Genomic DNA, 21,874 nt, shown 5'->3' with positions numbered 1-21,874 from the left:
AGTGGATGAGGGGGTGAGTGACTGAGGGAGGGAGTGAATGAGGGGTTAGTGAGTGAGGGGTGAGTGAGGGGGAATGACTGAGGCTGAGGGAGGGGTGAGTGAGGGTGAGGGAGTGAGGGAGGGGTTAGGGGTGAGTGAGTGAGGGTGAGGGAGGGGTGACTGAGAGTGAGGGAGTGAGGGTGAGGGAGGGGTGAGTGATGGGGTGTATGTCAGTTTCTGAACCTAGGGGCAGGCAGGACCATCCAAACCCCTGGGGCTACTCCGGGGAGGGGCCCCCGGGGTGGGGTGCTGTGAGGATTAGAGGGGCCCTGTTGCTGTCCTCAGTGTCCCTTGGTGAGATTGGCCTCAGGTGGGGACCCAGTGACCTCCTTCAGGGGAGTCTGTGTCCCCTTCGCGGGCCCCTCAGAGCTGCGGAGCCCCCCCGGGAAGCTGGGCCGACAGGATGAGGGTCCCCCGGGGGGCCGCTGACATGGACGTGGTGCTTGGGGACCCAGCCTTGACCAGAGTTGGGGAGTCTGTTCAGGACCGTGACATGCGCTGGAGGCAGAGTTGGGGCCCCGTGGTGCCCCGAGATGGACGTCTGGGCTCAGCCCAGGTTCTGCCCGGGGAGTGCGGCCAGTGAGGACCATGAGGCTCAGGAAGGGGTCCCTCGACCCCCACTGTCGCGAGGGGCAGAGTGCTGGCCTGATGAGGTGGGGTCCCAGGCTCTCGGGGGGGCCCCAGGGCAGGAGCTGAGGGGCTGTGTCCGAGGGCGCAGGGCACAGCATGTCTGTGTGTGTGTGTGTGTGTGTGTGTGTGTGCACGCGTGCACGTACACGGGTACCCTCCCTCCACCCCCGTCCCCCCATCACCCACCATCCATTTACCCTCCCACCCATCCACCCACTATCCACCACCCACCCATGCACCACCTGTGTCTGAGTGTGTCGGTGTGCGTGTGTAGGTATGTGTGAGTGTGTCAGTGTGTGTGTCTGAGTGTCTGTGTGCGTGTCCAGCCCTGCATCCCCGTGTTTGGCCCCACATACTGCTCTTGTCTGCAGGTAGGGCTGCAGCCTCTGGGTTGGGGCCAGCCGCCCGCCGTCCAGCCCAGTGGCCCCCCACCCGGGCCCCTCAGGAGGCCCATACCTCAGTGCTCCCTGCCCTGGAGCCAGCGGGAAGTGTTGAAGCTGCTTCCTGTGCGGGCTGCCGGGTGCAACCCCCATCCGCCCGCCCACTCCTCACCGCCAGCCCCAGCTCACTGGGATGGCCAGCGCGGGTCATTGAGCAACTCTGTCAGGTGAGCCGCACACAAAGGACAAAGAGACAAACATCTGACTAAAGAGAGGCAGAATTTAAATGGCCCGGGAGGAAAAGAAAGCGGGGTGGAACTGGAGGTGAAAAGAATTTCATTTTTAAATGGGTTGGTTAAAGAATACCTCAGTGGGAACATACGTTCGCACAAATACCTGAAGGAGAGGTAGTCCGTCCACCATACACTTATTTATCCACCAGCCTCAGCCAGTGCTCTTCCACCCACCCTCCGTCCACCCGTCCACCCTCCACCCATTCATCCGTCCACCCATCCATCCGTCCACCCACCCATCCACCCTCCATCCTTCCATCCACCCATCCACCCACCCATCCATCCACCCATCCACCCATCCACTCATCCATCCATCCACCCATCCACCCATCCACTCATCCATCCACCCATCCACCCATCCACTCATCCATCCATCCATCCATCCACCCATCCACCCACCCATCTATCCACCCATCCACCCATCCACTCATCCATCCACCCATCCATCCATCCATCCACCCATCTACCCACCCATCTATCCACCCATCCACCCATCCACCCATCCACTCATCCATCCACTCATCCATCCATCCACCCACCCATCCACCCATCTACTCATCCATCCACCCATCCATCCATCCATCCATCCATCCATCCATCCACCCACCCATCCACCCATCCGCTCATCCATCCATCCACCCATCCACCCATCCATCCATCCATCCATCCACCCATCCACCCATCCACTCATCCATCCACCCATCCATCCACCCATCCACCCATCCACTCATCCATCCATCCACCCACCCATCCACCCACACATCCATCCACCCATCCACCCACCCACCCATCCATCCACCCATCCACCCATCCACTCATCCATCCATCCACCCATCCACCCATCCACCCATCCATCCACCCATCCACCCACCCACCCACCCATCTACTCCCACCATCCGCCTGCCACCACCCCCTTCTCCTGGGCCTGTCCCCTTCTGTCCCCCTCAGCCTCCCGTGCGTACCTCCTTTCCCTCTGGCCACCTGCGGGTCCCCCTGGCCGGCACCTGGCCTCCTCACAGAGGGCAGTGAGTCAGCGCTGGCTGGCCTCGGGCCCGCGCTGGTGTGGGCACGGCTCTCCCACAGCCCTCGGGCACTGTGGGGCAGCAGGGGCCGTGGGCGGGTGCCGGGCGCGGCCACTCGCCCAGTGTGTGGCTTCTCATGCGCCTGTCCTGGGTCCCCGCGTCCCCGTGCTCCCGCCCTCCCCCACATGGTCACCGAGCCTGGCTGGGAACTCAGTAGGCGCCTATTAAATGCCAGCGGGGGTTGAGTCACCCTCCTCCTCCTCCTCCTTCTCTTCCTTCTCCTCCCCCTCCTCCCCCGCGTACCCTCAGCCTCCCCTGCTCCGTGCTGTCCCCCGGCCGCTCAGCTCCTGCACGTCCCCGAGGGGGCTCAGAGGCCTGCAGACGGCAACCCGGGGTCCCTGCAGTGTGGGGTCCGGCTGCCACCCTCGGCGCCCACCTGAGCGAGGCCCCAGTCCAGTCCTGCAGCACCCGAGGGTCATGTCCGGCGCGGGTGTGCGTCTGTCCAGCCTTTGGGCTGCGAGTGGCCGGGCTGCATGGAGCAGCCACAGTCTGGCTGACGGGGCGGCCCCACTGTGACCTTCCCGCCCCCCCCAACCTCGAGCTGGGAACAGCCCAATTCCCACCCTGTCCTCCCTCCCTGGGGCTGCCTCTTGGCTTCTGGGGGCTGTCTCTGCAGTGCCGTGGGGAACGGGGAGGCTGGGTGACCGGCGGGAGCTTCTAAAGGTGTGGGGGGCGGGAAATATGCCCCACGGAGGGCCAGAGGCTGGGACACCGTGAGCCCGAGCCCAGGCAGGGACATCCCAGTGTGCCCAGAGCCTGGGCCCCACCCCATCCCAGCCGTGTCCGTGGGCCCGTGTCCGCAGAGCAAACTCGGGGCTCCTATCAGACAGAACCATCTGGAACCGCCGAGCACGGGACGCGAGGCCAGCCGCAAGGAGGGAGGCGGCCTGTCAGATGACCGGGCTCAGGGACCGGGAGCCGGCTGCGGGGAGGGCACAATGACCCCAGGCCTGTGAGCGGAGGGGCAGCTTCCTGGGACTGTGCCTGGGGGACTCAGGGGGGCGAGCAAAGGCAAGTTGGGCGACTTTCCAGAACATTCCGAGGCCCTCACAGACAGAGCCTTCTGTGTCCCGAGGGCAGGAGAGTCTGGTCAGGTCAGGGGCGGCCTGCGCAGGGGCTGGGTGGGCTGCCCCGCCCCCTCCCGCTGTCAAGCTCATCTCCAGGGTTTCTCTTGGCCTCAGCCCTGCCCCTCCCCCTCCCCCCACCCAGGGGAGCCGGAGCCCAGGCATCAGGACCCCCGCCTGCAGGACTCAGTCCTCAGGGGTCGTCCTCCCCACCCCTGTCTTCCGGCTGAGGCAACACTTGGCTCTGGAGGAGGCGGGACCCGATCTCGGGGTCACTGCTGGCACGTGGCCCCTGGGCCCATGCAGGGGGGGCAGCAAATCGCAGACCCCCAGCGCCCGCCCCGCAGCCCCACTGCACCCCAGAGCCGGGTTCGTGGGGAGGTGGCGGAACCCACAATCCTGCTGTGTTTTGTTTCCAGGACTCGGAGCCCTGGCAGCTGGCCAGCCCGTCAAACGTCCGTTTCCTCCGCGGCCTTCTGACCGCTCTTGGTTCCGGTGCTGACCGGCTCCTCGCAGGGTCCAGTGGCAGAGAGGGACGGGCTGAGGGGGTCAGTGCAGGCCCCGTCCTGCGGCAGGGAGCCGGCTGAGGGCGCCACCCCCACTGAGGGAGCCAGGCTTTCCGTTTCTGTGGCAGAGCGGGGGTCCCCGCAGGAAGTGCCATGGCCCCAGGGTGCCTCAGACCCGTGTTCAGGAAAGGAACACAGCAAAGGCCCTCTGGGCCCTGATGACCTCAGCGCAGGCCCGGGGTCCCTCCAGGCCCCACACTGCTGAGGGCCTGCCTCTCATCCTTGTCTGCGAATGGAATGTTGTGATGGGCGCAAACATGTTTGTGCACATGTGTGTGTGTGAGCGTGCGTGTGCATGCATGTGTGTATATATTTGTCTTTATGTGTGCATGTGTGTCCTTGTGTATGCAGGTGTGTGTGCACGTCCTGGACACCCCAGCATGCCCGGCTGTGCCAAGCTGCACCGGCCCTGGCCTGTCCGTTGCCCCAACCACAACCGACAGTCTCTGGACATCAGGAAGAAAAGCAAGTCCCCCGTGGCAGAGTCCTTTGACCTTTGCCCGCTCCTTGTGCCCTGGTCAGTTGTCCAGGTGATTTCAGGGCGACCCCTGCTTCCCACGGGGCCTGCCGCGCTCTGAGGTCAGAGGCGTGAGGCCTCCACGCCCATCCGAGAACCCCCTTCCGCGCCAAGGTTATAACCCACTGCTGTCCCTGCCCGGGCTGGAGCTCCGTGCTGCCCGGTCCCCAGGTCCAGCCGTCTGCCGGGCTTACTCAGGCTCGGGGCGGGGGTCCCTGCAGACGCCCCTTCCCTTCCCCTGGGGCTCCCCGAGGCCGGGTTGGCCAACAGCGGCCTTCCTTCCTCTGTGCCTGTCCTGGCCTTTCCGGGCCCCGGAGGCCGCTGCCCGCCCGCCCCGCTGTCCCCCTGGTCCCCCTCATCCTCGCAGCCTCCCCAGAAGGCGGGGGCGGCCGCGGCACGGGTGACCCCGCCGTGACAGCCGCCGCGACGGGAGCTGGCCTCTGCGCAGCAGCGGGCCGGCCACACCTGCTCCTGCAAGCCCGGCCAGCCGAGCCCGGGTCCCCTGCCCCGCGGGGGGTCCCCAGGTCCAGCCCGCGCGCTGCCCTCCCCGCGTCCTCTGGGTGACTCAGCGGCGGCGCCGCGCGCGGGGGCCGCCCCCTCCAGGTTGGCCCCGGGCGGGCGCGTGTCCCGGGCGGGCGCGCCGGACCCGGGCCGGGGGCGGGCAGGTGGGGGCAGGTGCGGCCGGCGGGGGAGGGGCGCAGGTGCGCGGGGCGGGGTGCGCGGGGCGGGGCGCGGCGCGACGGGCCTCCGGGGACGGGGACCGGCCAGTGCGCCCCGCGGCCGCCCGCGCGCAGCTCGCCCCGCCTGGCCATGGCCGCGTCCCCGGGCCGGCCCGAGCGCGCGCGCTGGGGCCTGGGCCGCCTGGCCGGCGCGCGGAGGGGCAGCGCGGGCGCGGCCAGGAGGGGCCCCTGCCCGCTGGAGCTGGCCGAGGGCGGCGCGGCCGCCGGCGCCCACTACGCGCCCGTGGCGCCCCCCGCCGCGCGCCCCGCCGCCGCGCCCCCCGAGCGCCCGCCCGCCGGCCCGGACCCGCGCGTGTCCGTGTCCGCCTACGGCGCGCGGCGGCCGCTGCTGGCGCGGACGCACGTCCAGGGCCGCGTGTACAACTTCCTCGAGCGCCCCACGGGCTGGAAGTGCTTCGCCTACCACTTCGCCGTGTGAGTGCGGGCCGGGGGCTGGGGGGCCGCGGGCGACGGTCAGCGGAGGAGGCAGGGCCGCCCCCAGGTGACCGACCTCCCGGCGCACCTGGACGGGCAGGGCAGGGCAGGGCAGGGCAGGGCAGGGCAGGGCAGGGCGCGAGGGAGCCCAGCGCCGCCGAGGGCAGCGCGGCTCTGCGCCCTGGGCTGGCGCTGACCGCCGTCCGCAGGGGCTCTGGGGGGCGGGAGACCCCCATCCGCCTCGCTCCTGGAGGGGCTGGCCTGGGGGCGGGGACCGGGCGAGGACGCGCAGGAGCAGTGAGACGGGGTGATAGATAGATGGGGGGCCGTGGTGGGGGGCCGCGTTGGGGGGCCATGACAGGGCAGTGATGGGGTCCGTGCTGGGGTCCGTGCTGCGGGTCCGTGCTGGGGTCCATGCTGGGGGTCCGTGTTGGGGGCGTGATGGGGTGGCGATGCGGCCGTGCCTTCTGGGGCCCCAGAGCGTGTTGGCGGGTCCCCAGCCAGAGGCGGGCCACGTGTCTGGTGAGGTGGCACTGGCCTGTGCAGGGGTGCAGTGACCGGGACCCTGAGTCCCCCAGGCCGGCCCCTCCGTACTGCTGCGGGTCCTGTGCCCGCCCAGTGCTGGCCGGGCCGTGCGGGGCAGGGGCGCGGCCGGCGCCCGCCGAGGAAGTCCGTGCCCGCGTCTGTTTCTTCCTGACCCGATTGTTCAGCCGGCGGAAGTTTCTGAGCGTCATCCCAGATGCCCTGGGAGCCCCCCACGCCTCCCCTGGGGGCAGCGAGGGTGTCCCGGGTCAGCCGGCCGGGCCGCCAGGGCTGGGGGGCTGCTTGAGGCTTGGTACCCCGCTGCTGGCCTCCCAGAGGGCCGGCTCCCCGCCTGCCCCTCCTGCCTGAGGGGTGCCCAGTGCCCCGTTGGGCCGCCCGCAGCTGTGTGCCAGGCCCTGGCCTTGGCAAGGCCGGTTGTGAAACGGGGGGCAAGAGGGGTTTGAGGCTCCGCTTCCGGCCGGCCTGCGGGAGGGTGGGGCGCTGGTCAGGATTTCCTGCCCCTCCTCCAGGGGAGCCCCAGCTGGGGGGGCCAGGGCCTTCCTGCCGGGGCGGGGGGCAGGACACGGAAGGGCCCTGGCCCTGCCCCGCGGGCTTCCTGCCCCAGGAAGGTCGTACCCCCCATCTGGGCCCAAGGGTCCCCGGGCTGCCTGGTCAGCGCCTCTCCCCTTACTTGGGGGGCCCAGGGCGGCTCTTCCTGCAGGGTGGGGGTGGGGCCGAGGTGGGAGCGGTGGGTGCCCCTGGCCCGGCCAGCACCGTGCCCGCGCCCAGAGCCACCAGGCCTGGTTAATCATTGACCTGCGGCCTTTGTTCCGCCGACAGACAGAGCCCTGAGGCCAGTCCCGCGTCATACCCGTGTGGGCTCCTGGGTGGGTCCTGAGGCAGCAGGGGGTCTGAGGACACAGGCAGGGGGCTGCGACTGGGCCTCCAGCTGCCCCCGGCCCTTCACTCCTCTCCCACTGCCCACACTGGCCGCCTCCTCCTGGCTGTCTGCCAGGGCTGCAGGGGATGCCCTGGCAGGTGGAGGTGTGCAGGGGCTGCCCCAGGTCAGGCTGCTCTCTGGCTCACCCCACACCCACACCGCCCCGAGGCTCCTGGGAAACTGGGGGGGGGGTCCACGTGGCCTGGGGTGTGGGGGCCTCTGCAGGCCGGATGGCCTCCTCGGTCCATCTCAGAGCCTGGGCCAGGTGACCAGGTGCCGTGGGGACGCCACCTCGGGCCTGTCAGGGTCCAGTCAGAGGGTTCGGGATGCAGGTGCTCAGAGGGCCGGGCCGGGGGCTGGGGTGAGGCCCCCGGGGTGCGGCCAGGGCCCCTGGGCCAGGGTCCAGCCTCTGGCCGACACAGTGCTTTGTTGTTCCAGCCTGTCTGTGGGGCTTTGTTCCCGCACCCCGGAAACCGCGCACCCCCACCCCCGCGGGCGTGGCCCAAGGTGGGGGGAGGTTGGTGCCTGCGGCGCCCTGGCAAGGTCCCTGGGAGGGCAGCCGCGTGGGGCACCCCTGGGCCCCGGGCCAGCCCTGGTCGCCTCATGGGCTGGGCTCTGCCAGGCGCCAAGGGCACGGCCTGCCTGGGGTTCGCGGGTGTGCGGCTCCCGGGGTGACCTAGGCAGAGCTTGCGAGGCACGGGCGGGGGTCTCCACCCTCGGCGCCCGGGGTCGCCCTGCCCCCACAGGGCTGCTGTCAGACACGCCCACAGCCACCCCCTCCGCCAGCCCAGGGTTGGGGTCTAAGCCTGCGACTCGAGTCCCAGGTCATTTGCAGGACACGGGGCGGGGGGTCAGATTGGGGGCGGGGGGCTCAGACACGAGGATGTGGGGGGAGTCACACATGGGGACCATGTGGGGTCACACATGGGGGCCGTGGGGGGCCCAGACACGGGGTCCGTGGGGTCTGTATATGGGGCCCCTGTCCTGTTCACTGTGTCTGCCCCTTGACCCCGTGGGCTGACCTGCGGGGGCCATCACTGGCGGCCCAGGCCTTGTGGCCGCCCCAGCCACGCCACGTCCCCTCTGGCCCTGTGCCCTGTGCTGACCCCGTCCCCGCTGCTTCCGGTGACACGACTCTGGCCGTGGCCCGGCTCCCCTGGGCACACCTGCCCCTCACACCCCGTCACGGGTGGGCGAGCCCTGGGACGGAGCAGGCAGCTGTGCTGTTCTGGAACATTCTGTTAGAACCAGAAGTTGGACCTCTTCACTCCTGGTCCCAAAGCTGGCCTGGCCCTCAGAGCCGCTGCCGGGCCAGGTGGGCCTGACCGGATGTGGGGTGACGCGTGCGGGTCCCTGCGTGCCGTGTTCTCATGCCTGGTTCCACATGTTCTGTGTTCTCTTGTGCAGGCCTCTGTGTCCTGTGTTCTTGTGTGTTGGGTCCCTGTGCTGTGCTCTTGTGTGTGGGCCACTTGTGCTGTGTTCTTCCCTGTGCAGGCTCTCATGCATGTGGACTCCGTGTGGCCATTCAGAGGCACCGTTTCCGTGACCTGGGGCAGGGGAGGGGTGGGAGGGGCCTTTCTGTGGTGGGACCTGAGCGGCTGCTCCCTGCATCCCTCTGGCCCTTGGCGTGGGACCACCTCCCCGACTGGGTCTGCACTGAGGGGGGCTGCAGGAGGAGAGAGATGAGGGGCGAGCAGGGACCAGGCCGGGGGGGGGCTAAATGGGGGTCCCCTGCGTGCTCAGCCCTGGCTCGGCACTGACATGTCCCGGGGACATGGCCCTTCCCGCACTGTCCCCTCCCCCGTCCTTCCATCAGGCAGCGGAGGCGGGGGTGGGGGCAGGGGGGCTGTGCGGAGCTGGGGGCTGGGTGGGGGGCTGGGGCAGGGCCTCCAGCCTCCCTGGCTGTGGGCCGCCCCCGCCATGGGCCTCCCTGGCGGCTGTCCACGGACCTCTGGGCTCTGGGAGAGGGCTGTGGGCTGGGGTGTCCTCTGTGGACAGTGCTCTGGGGGCTGAGCTGCACTGAGGGCCTGGGAGCGGGGCCCAGCCTGGGGCCAGGAGGGGCAGACAGGCAGGCAGAGGCGCCGGTGGGAGCCGGACACTCCAGTGTGGAAACGTCAGCGGCTGTGCTGGGCCTCAGGCGCTCGGGAGAGGGAGAGACCCCCGCCTGGACCCCCCGACCCAGACGCACTCACCCATTGGGGGTCAGGCGCCCACAGTTCACCTCTGTGGGCCCCACGGAGGCAGCCAGTTTCCAGCAGCCGCCAGCAGGGCTGGGGACAGTGAGCTGGGGACACGCAGGCTGTCCCCCTCGGCTGCAGTTCAGAGGGCAGCGGGACAGGAAACACATAGAGGAGGCCTGGGGACAGGGAAGGAAAGATGAGTGGGAGTAGGAAGGGGTGGACGGAGGGAGCGGGCCGGGCCGGGCCTCGGGCACCTTGAGGGGCCACGTGAGGCCTATGGACAGACTCAGAGCCCACACCACAGGCCAAACACCCAAACCCAGTGGGGAGACCAGCCCGGGGACACCGCAGGGGGACGTAGCCCCCCTGACCAGTGGGTGCTGGAAACTCAGCAATGAAGAACTTTCTAGATCACGGGGCCACTGGACCGCAGCTCCGTGGCCTCAGAAGGACACAGGGTGGAGGGCTGGGAGAGACGGGCCACGGGCAACGGTGCAAGGACCCCCAGATGGTCCCTCAGGCCCCACCTGTCGCCAGCCGGGCACTGCCAGGTGCGGCCAGTTGCAGGCCGGAACCGTGAGCTGGGGGCCCAGCTGCCCGCACCCCGGACACTGTCTCCCCCTGAGCTCGGGGTGCGGGGAGGTGGGGTGCCTCTGTGGGGCCATGGGGAGGGTAGCCTGAGGGTCCCATGTGACTCCTGGGGCCTCCCCGAGCCCCCAGAACCCTCCGACATGGGGGCTCACGCTCCCCCCTCCCCAGCAGGCAGTGACGAGGTGCCCCCAGCCCCGTTGGGGGTCTGGGCTCTGGGGAGCAGCCTGGTCTATGCCGGCCGCTCCAGGGGGAGACTGGGTGCCGGCCCCCCACACTCCTGCTGAGTGAGGGGCACGTCTCTCTCAGGGTCCCCGGGCCTGTCTCCTGGGCCTGCCCGAGGGGGTCAGCTCTGCCGCACTGACCAGCTGCCGCCTGGGGCTCGGGGTCCCCCGCCGGTGCTGCTTCAGGCGGTTCCTGGCGCCAACAGCCCTATCCCCTCCCCCACCCCCCCACTCTCTCCACCCTGACTCGCCTTCTCGAGTGCAGACTGCTGCCTCCTGGCTGGGCCAGGTCGGCTGTCCCGGATGCCCCAGGTGACTCCAGCCAAAGTGCTCTCCCTGAGGCCTCTGCTTGGGGAAACTGAGGCTGATGTGGGCTTCTGAGGGGCTCTGCTGGTGGCTGCAGATCACAGGAGGCTGGGGCAGCCCGGGCCGGTCCCTGTGTGCGGGCCCCTCCACTGCCCTTGGCTCGATGCTCTTCCCAGTGACTCTGGAGTCCTAGCCCCACTCAGATCACTGACCCACCCCCACTGTCAGCCTGCTGGGCGGGGCACCCTGACTCCCACAGTCCCCGCTCCTACCATGGGCAGGAGGTGACCTGGAGCTGCGAGGGACGCACGGAGCTGTGGTGCCCAGCACCGCTGTCCAGTGGGGGTGTGCCTGGCCGAGGGTGGAGCTGGTCCGGCTGTGCCCAACCCCCTCAGCTGCCTGCAGAGCTGTGTGGGGCCCAGAGGGCCACTGAGGAGTCCCAGAGGGCAGCGACCAGCTAAGGAAGCACCCACAGCAGAGGAAGCCTGCCCGCGGGGGTGTCAGGGGGTGTGGCAAGATTAACGGGCACAACGGTATTATGTGGGTGCGTTGAGGTTATGTGGGTGCGTTGAGGTTATGTGGGTGCAGTGAGTTCTTGTGGTATAGTAAGTTTTTGTGGGTGCAGTGAGGTTTTGTGGGTACAGTGAGGTCATGAGGGTACAGTGAGGTCATTTGGATGCGGTGAGGTCACGTGGATATAGTGAGGTCATGTGGGTACAGTGAGGTCATGCGGGTACAGTGAGGTCATGTGTATATAGTGAGGTCATGGGGGTACAGTGAGTTCTTGTGGTATAGTAAGTTTTTGTGGGTGCAGTGAGGCTTTGTGGGTGCAGTGAGGTTATTTGGATACAGTGAGGTCACGTGGATATAGTGAGGTGATGTGGGTATAGTGAGGTTACGTGGGTATAGTTAGTTTTGTGGGTGCAGTGAGGTTACGTGGATGCAGTGAGGTTACGTGGGTACAGTGAGATTATGTGGGTACAATGAGGTTACGTGGATATAGTTAGTTTTGTGGGTGCAGTGAGGTCATGTGGATGCAGTGAGGTCATTTGGATACAATGAGGTCACATGGAAACAGTCAGGGATGTGGGTGCAGTGAGGTTACATGGGTAGAGTGAGATTATGTGGGTGCAGCGAGGTTCTGTGGATTTAGTTTTGTGGGTGCAGTGAGGTCATGTGGGTACAGTGAAGTTACATGGGTGCAGTGAGATTACGTGTGTTCAGTGAAGTCATGCGGGTGCAATAAGGTTACGTGGATGCAGTGAAGTTACATGGGTATAGTTAATTTTGTGGGTGCAGTGAGGTCATGTGGGTTCAGTGAGGTTATGTGGGTACAGTGAAATTATGTGGGCTATGTGGGTGTCCTGGAGCCACGCGTGTCCTGTTGTCTGAGTCTGCTCCTGTCCCCCCGATGTGCCTGCTGTTGGGAGGGGGTGTCTGCACCAGGCTCTGTCCACAGAGACTCTCTGGGCGCTCAGTTCCCCACCTGGAGGGTCTCTGGGCTGCGGTGTGGCCCCAGATGGGCAGGCCGGGCCCTGGGGTTTGTGCTGAGTGCCAGGCCTGCAGCCTGGGCTCTGGTGGGGGTTGTGGGAGGACGCGTGGGACATGCATGTCAGTGGTGGGCGGGGCCACATGTTTGCAGGAGGCCATGCCCGGTGGCCTCTCCCCGCCCCGCCCTGTCTGGTCCTTTGGTGGCCGGTCTCTGGCTGGGCTGCAGCCGCCTGTGAGTCAGACTGACTAGCAGCGTCTAAGCACCTGGCATGTCTGGGACAAATCCTGAGTGTCAGTGGCATGTCTGTGGCATGTCTGGTGTGTCTGTAGTATGTGGCATGTGTGTGGCATATCTGGGGGCATTCTGTGGCCTGCCTGGGAAGTGTCTGCTCCAAGCCCCTGTTGGCTCCTGGCGGGCTGTCTGGGGAGCCCCCGCCCCGTTCTTTCTCTTGATGCTCATGGCCTTTCCCAGAGCGTGTCCCCAGAATGACTGGGACCCAGGCCTGTGCGGTCTGGCCTGGCTGCATTCCATGCTTCTCCTGTTGTTGTGTCTGTACATGCATGTGGTCATGTGTGCATGAGTGTATGCATGTAGAGGGACCAGTTTGTGTGCACGTGTACGCACATGTGTGTGTTGTCTATGTGTATACACGAGCATGCCTATATGTACACGGGCGTGGTGTATGTGCCCGCAGGTCTTACGTGTAATGTCCACATTTACGCATGTGCATGCATGTGAGTGGTATATATACACGCGTCTGTTTGTGTGTATCAGTGTGTATGCATGTGTTCACGTGCATAAGGCATCTGTGGTGTCTATGTGCGTGTGTTTATGCATGTGAATGTGTGAGTATGTGTTCATCGTGTGTGTGCATGCATTCGTACGCATGAATGTGATTGCGTGAGTGCACACGTTTGTGTTTATGCGTGCATGTGTGCTGTATACATGTGTATGAGTAACCGTACATGTTTATGTGTCAGCCCGCCGAAGGGGGGCCCCACGCGCACTGAGCAGAGGCATCCTGGGATCTTGGCACCCCGGGACGCGGGAGGCCCAGGTGTGTGGAGCAGGGATCTGCTCTGTTCAAGTGGCCCGTGTGTGTGCACGGGCCAGGGCGGGTCTGGCAGGGGCTCTACCCTCGGGGCCTCTGTGGCAGCCGCCCGCGGCTCCTCACAGGCTGGGGAAGGACCCAGGGAAAGTGGGCAGGAGTTGGGCATGACCGGCTGGGAAAGAGAACTGGACTCGGGCACTGAGAACTGGCGCTGGCCTTGGGAGAGATTCTCGGCTCTGTCCACACCTCTGGCCCGGGGGTCCTCAGTAGCGGGTTTCCAGAGGGAGGGGCTCAGGGTTCAGAAAGCCCAGTGGGGTGATGCCTGCTCTGTGGGCAGAAGACCTGGGTCAGCCCCTGGCACTGTGCGGACCCCCCGAAAGGGGGTCAGTCTGGCAAGGGCTGCAAAATTCTTGTTTCCCACCCCCCCATTTTTTTTGAATGGAATCACTGTGAAATGCAGTTATAAAGTTGTTTGTGATTGGGTTCCAGTCCTACAGTGTTCCAATGCCCCTCCCTTTGCCAGGGCACATTTCCTGCCACCAGTGTCCCCAGCTTCCCTCTTGGGGGCTGCAGAATTCTATATCACTACCCCCTCTTTTTTTTTTTTTTAGTCACAGCTGGCAGTGCTCAGGGATGATTCCTGGCTCTGCATTCAGGGATCACTCCTGGAGAGTTTGGGGCACCTGTGGGGTGCCGGGGATTGTACCTGGGCTGGCCACGTGCAAGGCAAGTGCCCGCCCTCCTGTTCTGTTGTTCTGGCCCCAAGGGTCTGCAAAATTCTACCGGGTGTGAGGCCCCTTGGGGAGCAGTTGCTGCTCTGAGAACTGACACAGGCTCCAAGCAAGCTCGTCGGAGGTGGAGGGCCCAGAGTCACCGCTCAGCCCCTGCCCCTCTCATGGCCGTGTGCCACCCGCCCGGGGATGCGTCACGTGGGCACGTGGCAGGTGGCAGAGGCGCCAGCAGGGCTTGGGGCCGCTGGGGCCGCCGGGCGTTCCTGGAGCTTGCTTCTCTGCTGGAAGGACGCCAGCTTGGGGAGGCTCGCGTGAGCATAGCTGGACACACTTGCTCCGGGACGGTGCCCGCCAGGGGCTTCCTGTCCGTGCCAGCTGCCCCCTTGCCTTCGGGGGTTCAGCACTGAGCGACCATGGGTCTGAGCACCGGGCAGCAGAGCGCGTGGCCCTCGGAGCAGCCACCCGGCGGTCATCGGTGCTTCCGTGACTCCGGACCCGGCCGCTGCCCAGCAGCTCTGCAGAGGAAGGTCAGTGGCCAGACCCGGGCCAGGGAAACCCCGGGGGGCCAGACTTTGTCACGGGCTGGTCAGCTGCCGGGGAGGGGGTGGGTGGACGGACAGACGTCAGGGCCCGAGCCTTGCGCTTGCTGCGCACACCCGCCAAAGCCGGAGAGTCGCGTGTAATCAGAGCGGAGTGATAAGGCGCGGGCCAAGGTCAGGAGCTGCCGAGAAAGGACAGTTCCGGGTTGGAGGCCCCGCGGGGACACGCGCCGCTGTGGACAGAGCCCCCCTAGTGCAGGAGGCAGCAGCCTCTGTGTTGCTGGGGTCAGGCCGATGGATGGGGCTTCCCAGGAGGTGGCCGGCCCGTCCCCAAGAGGGCCCCGTGCACCGGCCAGCATGAGGCAGGCGGGGTGCGGCCCTGCGTGCCGGAGGGAGCCGTGCTGTCCCCAGGCCCTGAGGCTTCCTGCCGACCACTCCATGGTGGGGCAGCTCTGAGCAGAGCAGGAGGACAGACCGCACAGACAGCGCCCAGAGTACATGCTGTCCTGTGGGGCTGTGTGTGCATGTGGTCTGTGTGTGTGCATGCGTGTACATGGGTGTCTCTACATGTGTGTGCGGTTATGCCTGGGTACATGTGTGCACACACAGAGATGCGCCCTGTGTTTATGTGTGTGGTGTGTGCACATGTGGTGTGCCCGTGTGTACAGGTGTGCGCAAGCACATGTAGGCAGTGTCTGTGTATATGTGCACATGTATGCATGTGGATGTGCCTGTGTCCACACACATGAGACTGTGTGTAGGTGTGAACACGCACAAGGGGCCGTGCCTGTGTGTACATGTGTATATGCACAGTGGCCTATGTCTAGGTTCATGTGCGTGGGTGTCTCTGTGTACACATGTGTGCACACGTGGCCTGTGCTTGTGTATGTGCACATGTGTGTGCGAGCACTGTATACGTGTGTACTCATGTGCATATGTGGGTGTGTGCCCGTGGGTGCACGCGTGTGAGCACGCGCTGGGTGCGTGTGTGAGCATGCGCTGGGAGCGTGTGTGAGCATGTGCTGGGAGCGTGTGTGAGCGTTGCTGGGCGCGCGTCTGAGCGTGCTTGATCTGCCCGGCCCCTCGGCTCGCTCTCTGAGTGGGCTTTATCTGAAGCAGATGTTGTCCCTGACGGTTTCCTGGAAACTGCCCTGCAGAGCCCAGCCCGGGGCTGTCCTCCCTGTCCTCCCTCTGCCTCGGGCGCTGCCCTGTCCTCTCTCCTCGACCTGTGGGTCCTGCAGCTTCTGCGCTTGACTCTCAGCCTTCCCTTCGTGTGCCCCGTCTGTGCCCCTTCGTGGCAGGCTGGCAGGCGACTCCCCCTGCGAGCTCGCCTGTGGCCTCTGTCTGGGCTCCAGGGAAGGGCACAAAAGCGTTTTTCTGGCCCATCGGGGCCTCACGACTAGTTTCCCTCGGTTTTTGCTAGAATGAGCCTCCGCTGTTGCTCCCCGCCCTCCCTGCAGATCTGCCCGTTTGGATGTCTGGGTGCAGTGCTCCCACCCCTCACGGCCGTTCTCACTGCTGAGACGGCCTGTCTGTGGAGAAGCAGAGCGGGGCCCTGCCCGGGGCCACCTTGTCCGCTCCCGCGCGGGCTCAGACCATTGCAGCTGGGCTCTGGGGGCTTTGCCGCCGGCAGCAGCCCCTGCTGCCCTCTGCACGCCCGTTTGCGTGGGGCCCCGGGAGCCCGATGCCAGGAGCTGGCGGGCATCCTCGTGCTGGGCGTGTCCTCATTCTCGCGGCTTGGCTCTTGGCTGCGTGGACGATTTGAGTTTCCACGAAGGTCAGTGTATGACTTTGTTCCGCGTCCCAGGCTCCTCGCCAAGGCCAGCGCCGTGCCCCACCCCCACCCCGACTGTGGCTGTGAGTTCCCAGCCGACTCCCGGCCCCCTCCGGCCTGTAGCTCCCAGCCTGCACGTTGCGCAGACTCAGCGTGGGACCCTTTCCTCATCTTTCTCTCTCAACAGAGCCGGTGGCCGCCGCTGCAGGCTCTTCTCGGGCGGGACCCCTCGCGAGGGGCAGCACCCCGGCATCCCGCCCTGCACAGTCGTCTCCAGCGTTCCAGGAGCAGCCTGGTGCGGGGGGGCTGGTCTGGGGCTGACCCCCGGAAACACAGGCACACGTGTGGGGCAGGCTGGGGCAGCCCAGTGGCTGAGCCTCGGTCTCCGGGCGCATGGGAGGCGGCTTCCTGGAGGAGGCGGTGCGAGGGGACTCTGGCCTTCAGGGTCGGAGACGCACTGCCCCCCAGTCAGGGCTCGTGAGCCCCCATGCTGGCGTCGGGGACCCTGTACCCCGAGTCCCCGCACCCCGGGACCTGCCTCTGGGCCCATGCACCCTGCCCCACCCCTGGGCCCCATCCCCTGCCCCCGCAACCCCGTCCTGGGCCCGACTGGGGTGGGTGTGATGCATGTGGCATGCTGCATCCTTCCTCCTGGGGAGTGCGGGACAGTGCTGCCCTCAGGCAGAGGACATGGCACAGGTAGGCATGGAACGAGTGGTGTAGACACGCTGTAGACTGACCCGGCTGTGGTGGGTACTGTGTGGTGTAGACACACTGTGAGCTCACCTGGTCGTGGTGGGTACTGAGTGGTGTAGACATGCTATGGGCTGACCGGGCCATGGTGGGTGCAATGTGGACATGGTGTGGGCTGACCCGACCATGGTGGGTATTGTGTGGTGTAGACACGGCATGGGCTGACCTGGCCATGGTGGGTGCCGAGTGGTGTAGACACGCCCGGCCACAGTGGGTACCATGTGATGTAGACATGCTGTGGGCTAACCCAGCCATGGTGGGTACTGTGTGGTGTAGACACGCTGTGGGCTGACCTGGCCGTGGTGGGTACCGAGTGGTGTAGACATGCTGTGGGCTGATCCAGCCATAGTGAGTGCCAGGCAGTGTAGACAGAATTTCCCTGCCCATGGGCAGATGTGGGCAGCTCCCTGCGGAGCCAACAGACCTGTTGGTGGCCCCAGCTGGGGACACGGGGGTGGACCGCGATGACCTGGCACCAGTGGAAAGGCTGACAGGGCCTTCCTGAGTGTGGCCGCGACTGGGAATCGGGCTTCTGGAGGGTCATATACGTGGGCGTTCCAGGAGGCCTGGCTGGCCCCGCTGCCCGTCTGAGAGGCCTGCCCGGAGCGTCAGCCCTCTCGGCGCCTTCTAAATATACCCTCGGAAGCACTTATCAGCCCATTGGGGGGGGGAGGACGGGGTGTCCCTGCAGTGTGGGAGTCGCTGAGGCCTTGCTGAGTGGGTGATGGGCATGGACCCATGGGCAGTGCGGGGGGACAGCAGCCTGGACATCCCCAGGGGTTGCCCAGCGACCCGGGACCCCACGCTGTCCAGCATCAGGGCCTGCGCTCCCCGGCTGTCCTGCCCTGTGATGGGCACATGTGGACAGTCCTGGGGTCACTGTGGGGGTCAGCAGCCGGACTTCTGGGCACCCCGTCTTATCTGGACATGCGGTGGGTGCAGTGTGGACATCCTGACATACATACGAAGGGTTGGGGCAAGAGTGGACCCATCTTTGACCCGAGTTGCCATCTGCTGGGGGAGGAAGCCCCAAACCTGTGCCCACGGCCCCTAACTCGGGTTCTCGCTGGCCCCCCCCCCCCGTGGGGGTGGGCCTGAGCCCCAGACCCTTCAGCTCGGGAAGGGGCAGGAAAGAGCGGAGCGCTTGGGCAGGAGCTGGGAAGGGGGTCAGGGAGGGGTTGCAGAGTATGGGGGTCCCTCAGGGCCCCCTCGGTGGCGGAGAGTGGCCTGTGGGAGGGGCCGTGTGCCCAGCGAGGAGCCCCGGCCCAGCGACTCAGCCCAGGGGAAGGTGGGGTGCGGGAGCCTGGGCAGGGCTCCGGGCTCGGGGGCTTGGGGACACGGACGGGGAGCTCCTTCCTCGGCCACATGGTCACCTGCTGCGAACCTTTGGAAGCAACTGACCCTACTTTGTTGCAAGGGATCCCAGAGCACCGGGTGGGACAGCGGGCTGAGTGGGCGGGGTGGCGAGCCGAGTGGGCGGGGCAGCGACCGAGTGGGCGGGGCAGCAGGCTGAGTGGGCGGGGCAGTGGCATTAATGGGTGTGGCAGAGTGCAGAGTGGGCGGGGCAGCGCCGGCAATGGGCGGGGCCGAGTGCGAAGTGGGCGGGGCAGCACCAGCAATGGGCGGGGCAGAGGCGGAGTGGGCGGGGCAGCGGGTTTGGTGGTCCAGTGCTCTGCGCCCGGCTGGCCCAGGTGCTGGACCCCGTGGGCCTTCCAGAGCAGGGGCTCGGACTGCCTTTGGCTTGGTTCCAGAGCCCACAGACTGGCGGTGGGGGTGAGGGCATTGGGGGACAGAGGGCAGTGGGAGAGTGGGGGTCTTGGATCGGGATGGGTGGATGCGTGCCCCCAGGTGATGTGGTTTGGACCAGTCCACCAGCTGCCGACCATGTCCACACACACACACACACACACACATCTCTCCCCGAACCTGCAACTCGATACTTTACACGTGGGGCTGCCCCCCCACAGCGGGGGTCGAGCTGAATGGAGGGTGCAGCCACCCACCAGGCCAGGGGACACCAGAATTGAGGGGCGGTCCTTCCTTGTCAGGGGCTTGGGGTTCCCTGAGACGGGGCCAGCCTCAGACGTGGGGGCCCAGGACCGCCGGCCTGGCTGGGCGAGAAGCACCTTCCTCCAGCCCTGCTGGCCCAGCCCTGGTGTCCTCAGGCAGCGGCCCCAGGCTCTACTCGGGGAGGGCCCTCAGCCCAGGGCCTCCACTGTCTGTCCCTGTGTTTTTCCTGGCCGGGACTTCAGGTGCTCACACACTCTCTGGAGGCAGCGCCAGCTCCCAGGCTCCAGAGTCAGAAGCCGAGTGTCCCGGGACGCCAAGGCTCACTCGAGTGGGTTCGCGTCTGCACCCGGGGCACGTGGGGGGGGGGGGATGGCGCTCACACCGGTGGCCCCGCGTCTCTCCCGAGGCTCCGTGTGGGGCCGGGGGGGCGCTGCCTGGCACCGCCGTGCATTCCTGCCCTGCTGGCACCTGGAGCCGTGATGACCGATAACATTCCACGTCCCCAGGCCAGCCCTGGCGTCACGCGCCCCAGGAAACAAGCGAGGCATTGTTTGGGGGTGGGGTGGGGTGCTGCCCCCTGCCCGCAGACAGACGCAGACCCCACCCTGCCCCACCCCGAGTCCTGGAAGCTGGGCAGGGGTGCCCACCTGCCCCTCAGCCAGCTCAGAGAATGGGGGGGGGGGGACGAACTGCCCTGGCGGGGGACGAGAGGGAGGAGGTGGCTAAAGGGGCGCAGGCAGCAAGTGTCATTCCCAGGACAAAGGACATGCTGCAGACACGCAGCACAAGGACGGCCCCCAGGGAGAGCGGACAGGTGTCCAGGGAGAGGGGACAGACTACCTGGGAGGGGGGACAGGCCTCCAGGGAGGGGGGACAGCCCTCTAGGGAGAGGACAGGCCTCCAGGGAGAGGGACAGGCATCCAGGGAGAGGGGACAGGCCTCCAGGGAGGGGGGACAGGCATCCAGGGAGAGGGGACAGGCCTCCAGGGAGGGGGGACAGGCGTCCAGGGAGAGGGGACAGGCTTCCAGGGAGAGGGGACAGGCATCCAGGGAGAGGGGACAGGCGTCCAGGGAGAGGGGACAGGCCTCCAGGGAGGGGGGACGGTCATCCAGGGAGAGGGGACAGGCTTCCAAGGGAGAGAGGACAGGCTTCCAGGGAGAGGGGACAGGCATCCAGGGAGAGGGGACAGGCTTCCAAGGGAGAGAGGACAGGCGTCCAGGGAGAGGGGACAGGCCTCCAGGGAGGGGGGACAGGTGTCCAGAGAGAGGGGACAGGCATCCAGGGAGAGGGGACAGGCCTCCAGGGAAGGGGGACAGGCATCCAGGGAGAGGGGACAGGCTTCCAGGGAGAGGGGACAGGCATCCAGGGAGAGGCGACAGGCTTCCAAGGGAGAGAGGACAGGTGTCCAGGGAGAGGGGACAGGCTTCCAGGGAGAGGGGACAGGCCTCCAGGGGGCAGAGTCAGGCGTCCAGGGAAGGGGGACAGAGCCATCATGGGAGGGGCCAGCACACAGGGCAGGGATCCAGGGTGGGTGAGTGGCCTCTGTCCCCCAGCCTGGGTCTGTCCTGCGGGAGGCGGGGCAGTCCCTACGCTCCTGACAGGGAGTTCTGGGTGAGCTCGCACGTTTGGGCTGGGCCCCCGCGGTCCTGGTCCCGAGTGCCCGGCGGGCCGTGGAGCTGGGGGCCCTGTGGGCCTGGCCTGGCCGTGTGTGACATATCTGACAGGGGGTGACGGCGCTGGCAGGGCCCCGAGGGGGCACGACTGCGGCCCGGGCAGGTGCTGGGCTGGGTGAGAGGGTGGCCGGCAACACAGGGGGGGCCCAGGGAGCCCCACGGTTGGTGGCCCCGCGGCCTCAGCGCAGAGCCCGGGCCCTGGCTGTGCGTGTCCTGCATGGTGAGCGTGTGCGATGCCCCTGGTGGCTGGCGCGGGGGAGGTGCGGGTGGGCACGAGGGCAGAGCGGGGCGCGGCCCGCTGACCCGAGCACTGTCTGTCCACAGCTTCCTCATCGTCCTGGTGTGCCTCATCTTCAGCGTGCTGTCCACCATCGAGCAGTACGTGGTGCTGGCCACGGGCACTCTCTTCTGGATGGTATGTAGCTCCCCAAGGGGGCTGTGTGGGGGGTCACCCCATGGGCCTCAGGGGGCAAGGACTTGGCCCTGACATGGGGACACTGGAGGTGGGGGACACCTGCTTTCCAGGGGTGATGATCGGAAGGGGAGGGCATTCTGGGAGGACTTTCTGGAGGAGACGTCCTCTGTCTGCAGGGACCCGCTGAGCCTGCACTGTGGCCTGGGCTGGTCCTGGGCACAGTGGCCGTCCCCTCCCTGCATCTCTGCTCCCGCTGCTCTCTTGGCCTGTGCCGCAGCCCCAGCCCCACAGAAGCGCGTCGGAAGTGTGCCGGAAACGTGCCGGTCTGAGGACGCAGATCCCACTGCCGTCTGGTGCCCTCAGAGCAGTCGGGGGACCGGGCTGGGCCCTCCTGGCCAGGGTGCCGGGTGGGTGGTGTGGGCGCCTCAGCTTGGCTGTCGTGTCCAGAGGTGGGCACGGGCGTGTCCCGGGGTGTCCCTGCCAGCGAGGGGTGGGTCTCCTCCACACAGAGCCCCAACAACGGCATCTTCTGCATCCGGCACGGGACCCGACCCCGTGTGACCTCCCACCTGTCCACGGCTTCCTGCCTGACCCGTGTGACCTGCCTGAGCACTCAGCCCCCCTCCCGCCCACTCTGGCCTGCTCCTGCCCGTGGAGCATCCTCCTGGCAGGCACAGAGTCCTGTGACGTGGCCCAGGTGTCTCTGCCCCACACGGCCTGGCTCCCCGTGCTCCTTGAGGCCAGGAGGGGGAGCACCCAGCCCTGCGTGCACGTGTGTGTGTGTTTGTGCATGCATGTCTGTGTGGGTCAGCAATGCAGGCATGGTATATGCATGCATGTATGCGTGGTCTAGTGATGTGTGCATGTGTGTGCATTTGTGCATGCATGCGTGTGGCCCAGCACTGCATGCATGTGTGCTTGCATGTGTACCTGGCCCAGTGCAGTGTGTA

General features: G+C 66.7%; 1 protein-coding gene across 1 annotated transcript in view; it reads left to right on the top strand.

Annotated features, from left to right (window-relative positions):
* Positions 1 to 4,434: 4,434 nt before the first annotated feature.
* KCNQ1 (potassium voltage-gated channel subfamily Q member 1) overlaps positions 4,435 to 21,874 on the top strand; it is a 177,562-nt gene continuing 160,122 nt past the window's right edge. The window contains exons 1-3 of the mRNA XM_056131593.1: positions 4,435 to 4,571; positions 5,366 to 5,725; positions 20,834 to 20,924. Of these exons, the coding sequence (XP_055987568.1) occupies positions 4,435 to 4,571; positions 5,366 to 5,725; positions 20,834 to 20,924 (588 nt within the window). The remainder of the gene's footprint in view (positions 4,572 to 5,365; positions 5,726 to 20,833; positions 20,925 to 21,874) is intronic.

Source organism: Sorex fumeus, unplaced genomic scaffold (genome assembly GCF_029834395.1).
Source record: "Sorex fumeus unplaced genomic scaffold, SorFum_2.1 ptg000093l, whole genome shotgun sequence".
Classification (NCBI taxonomy): Eukaryota; Metazoa; Chordata; class Mammalia; order Eulipotyphla; family Soricidae; genus Sorex; species Sorex fumeus.
This window is presented reverse-complemented; position numbering and strand designations above follow the sequence as displayed.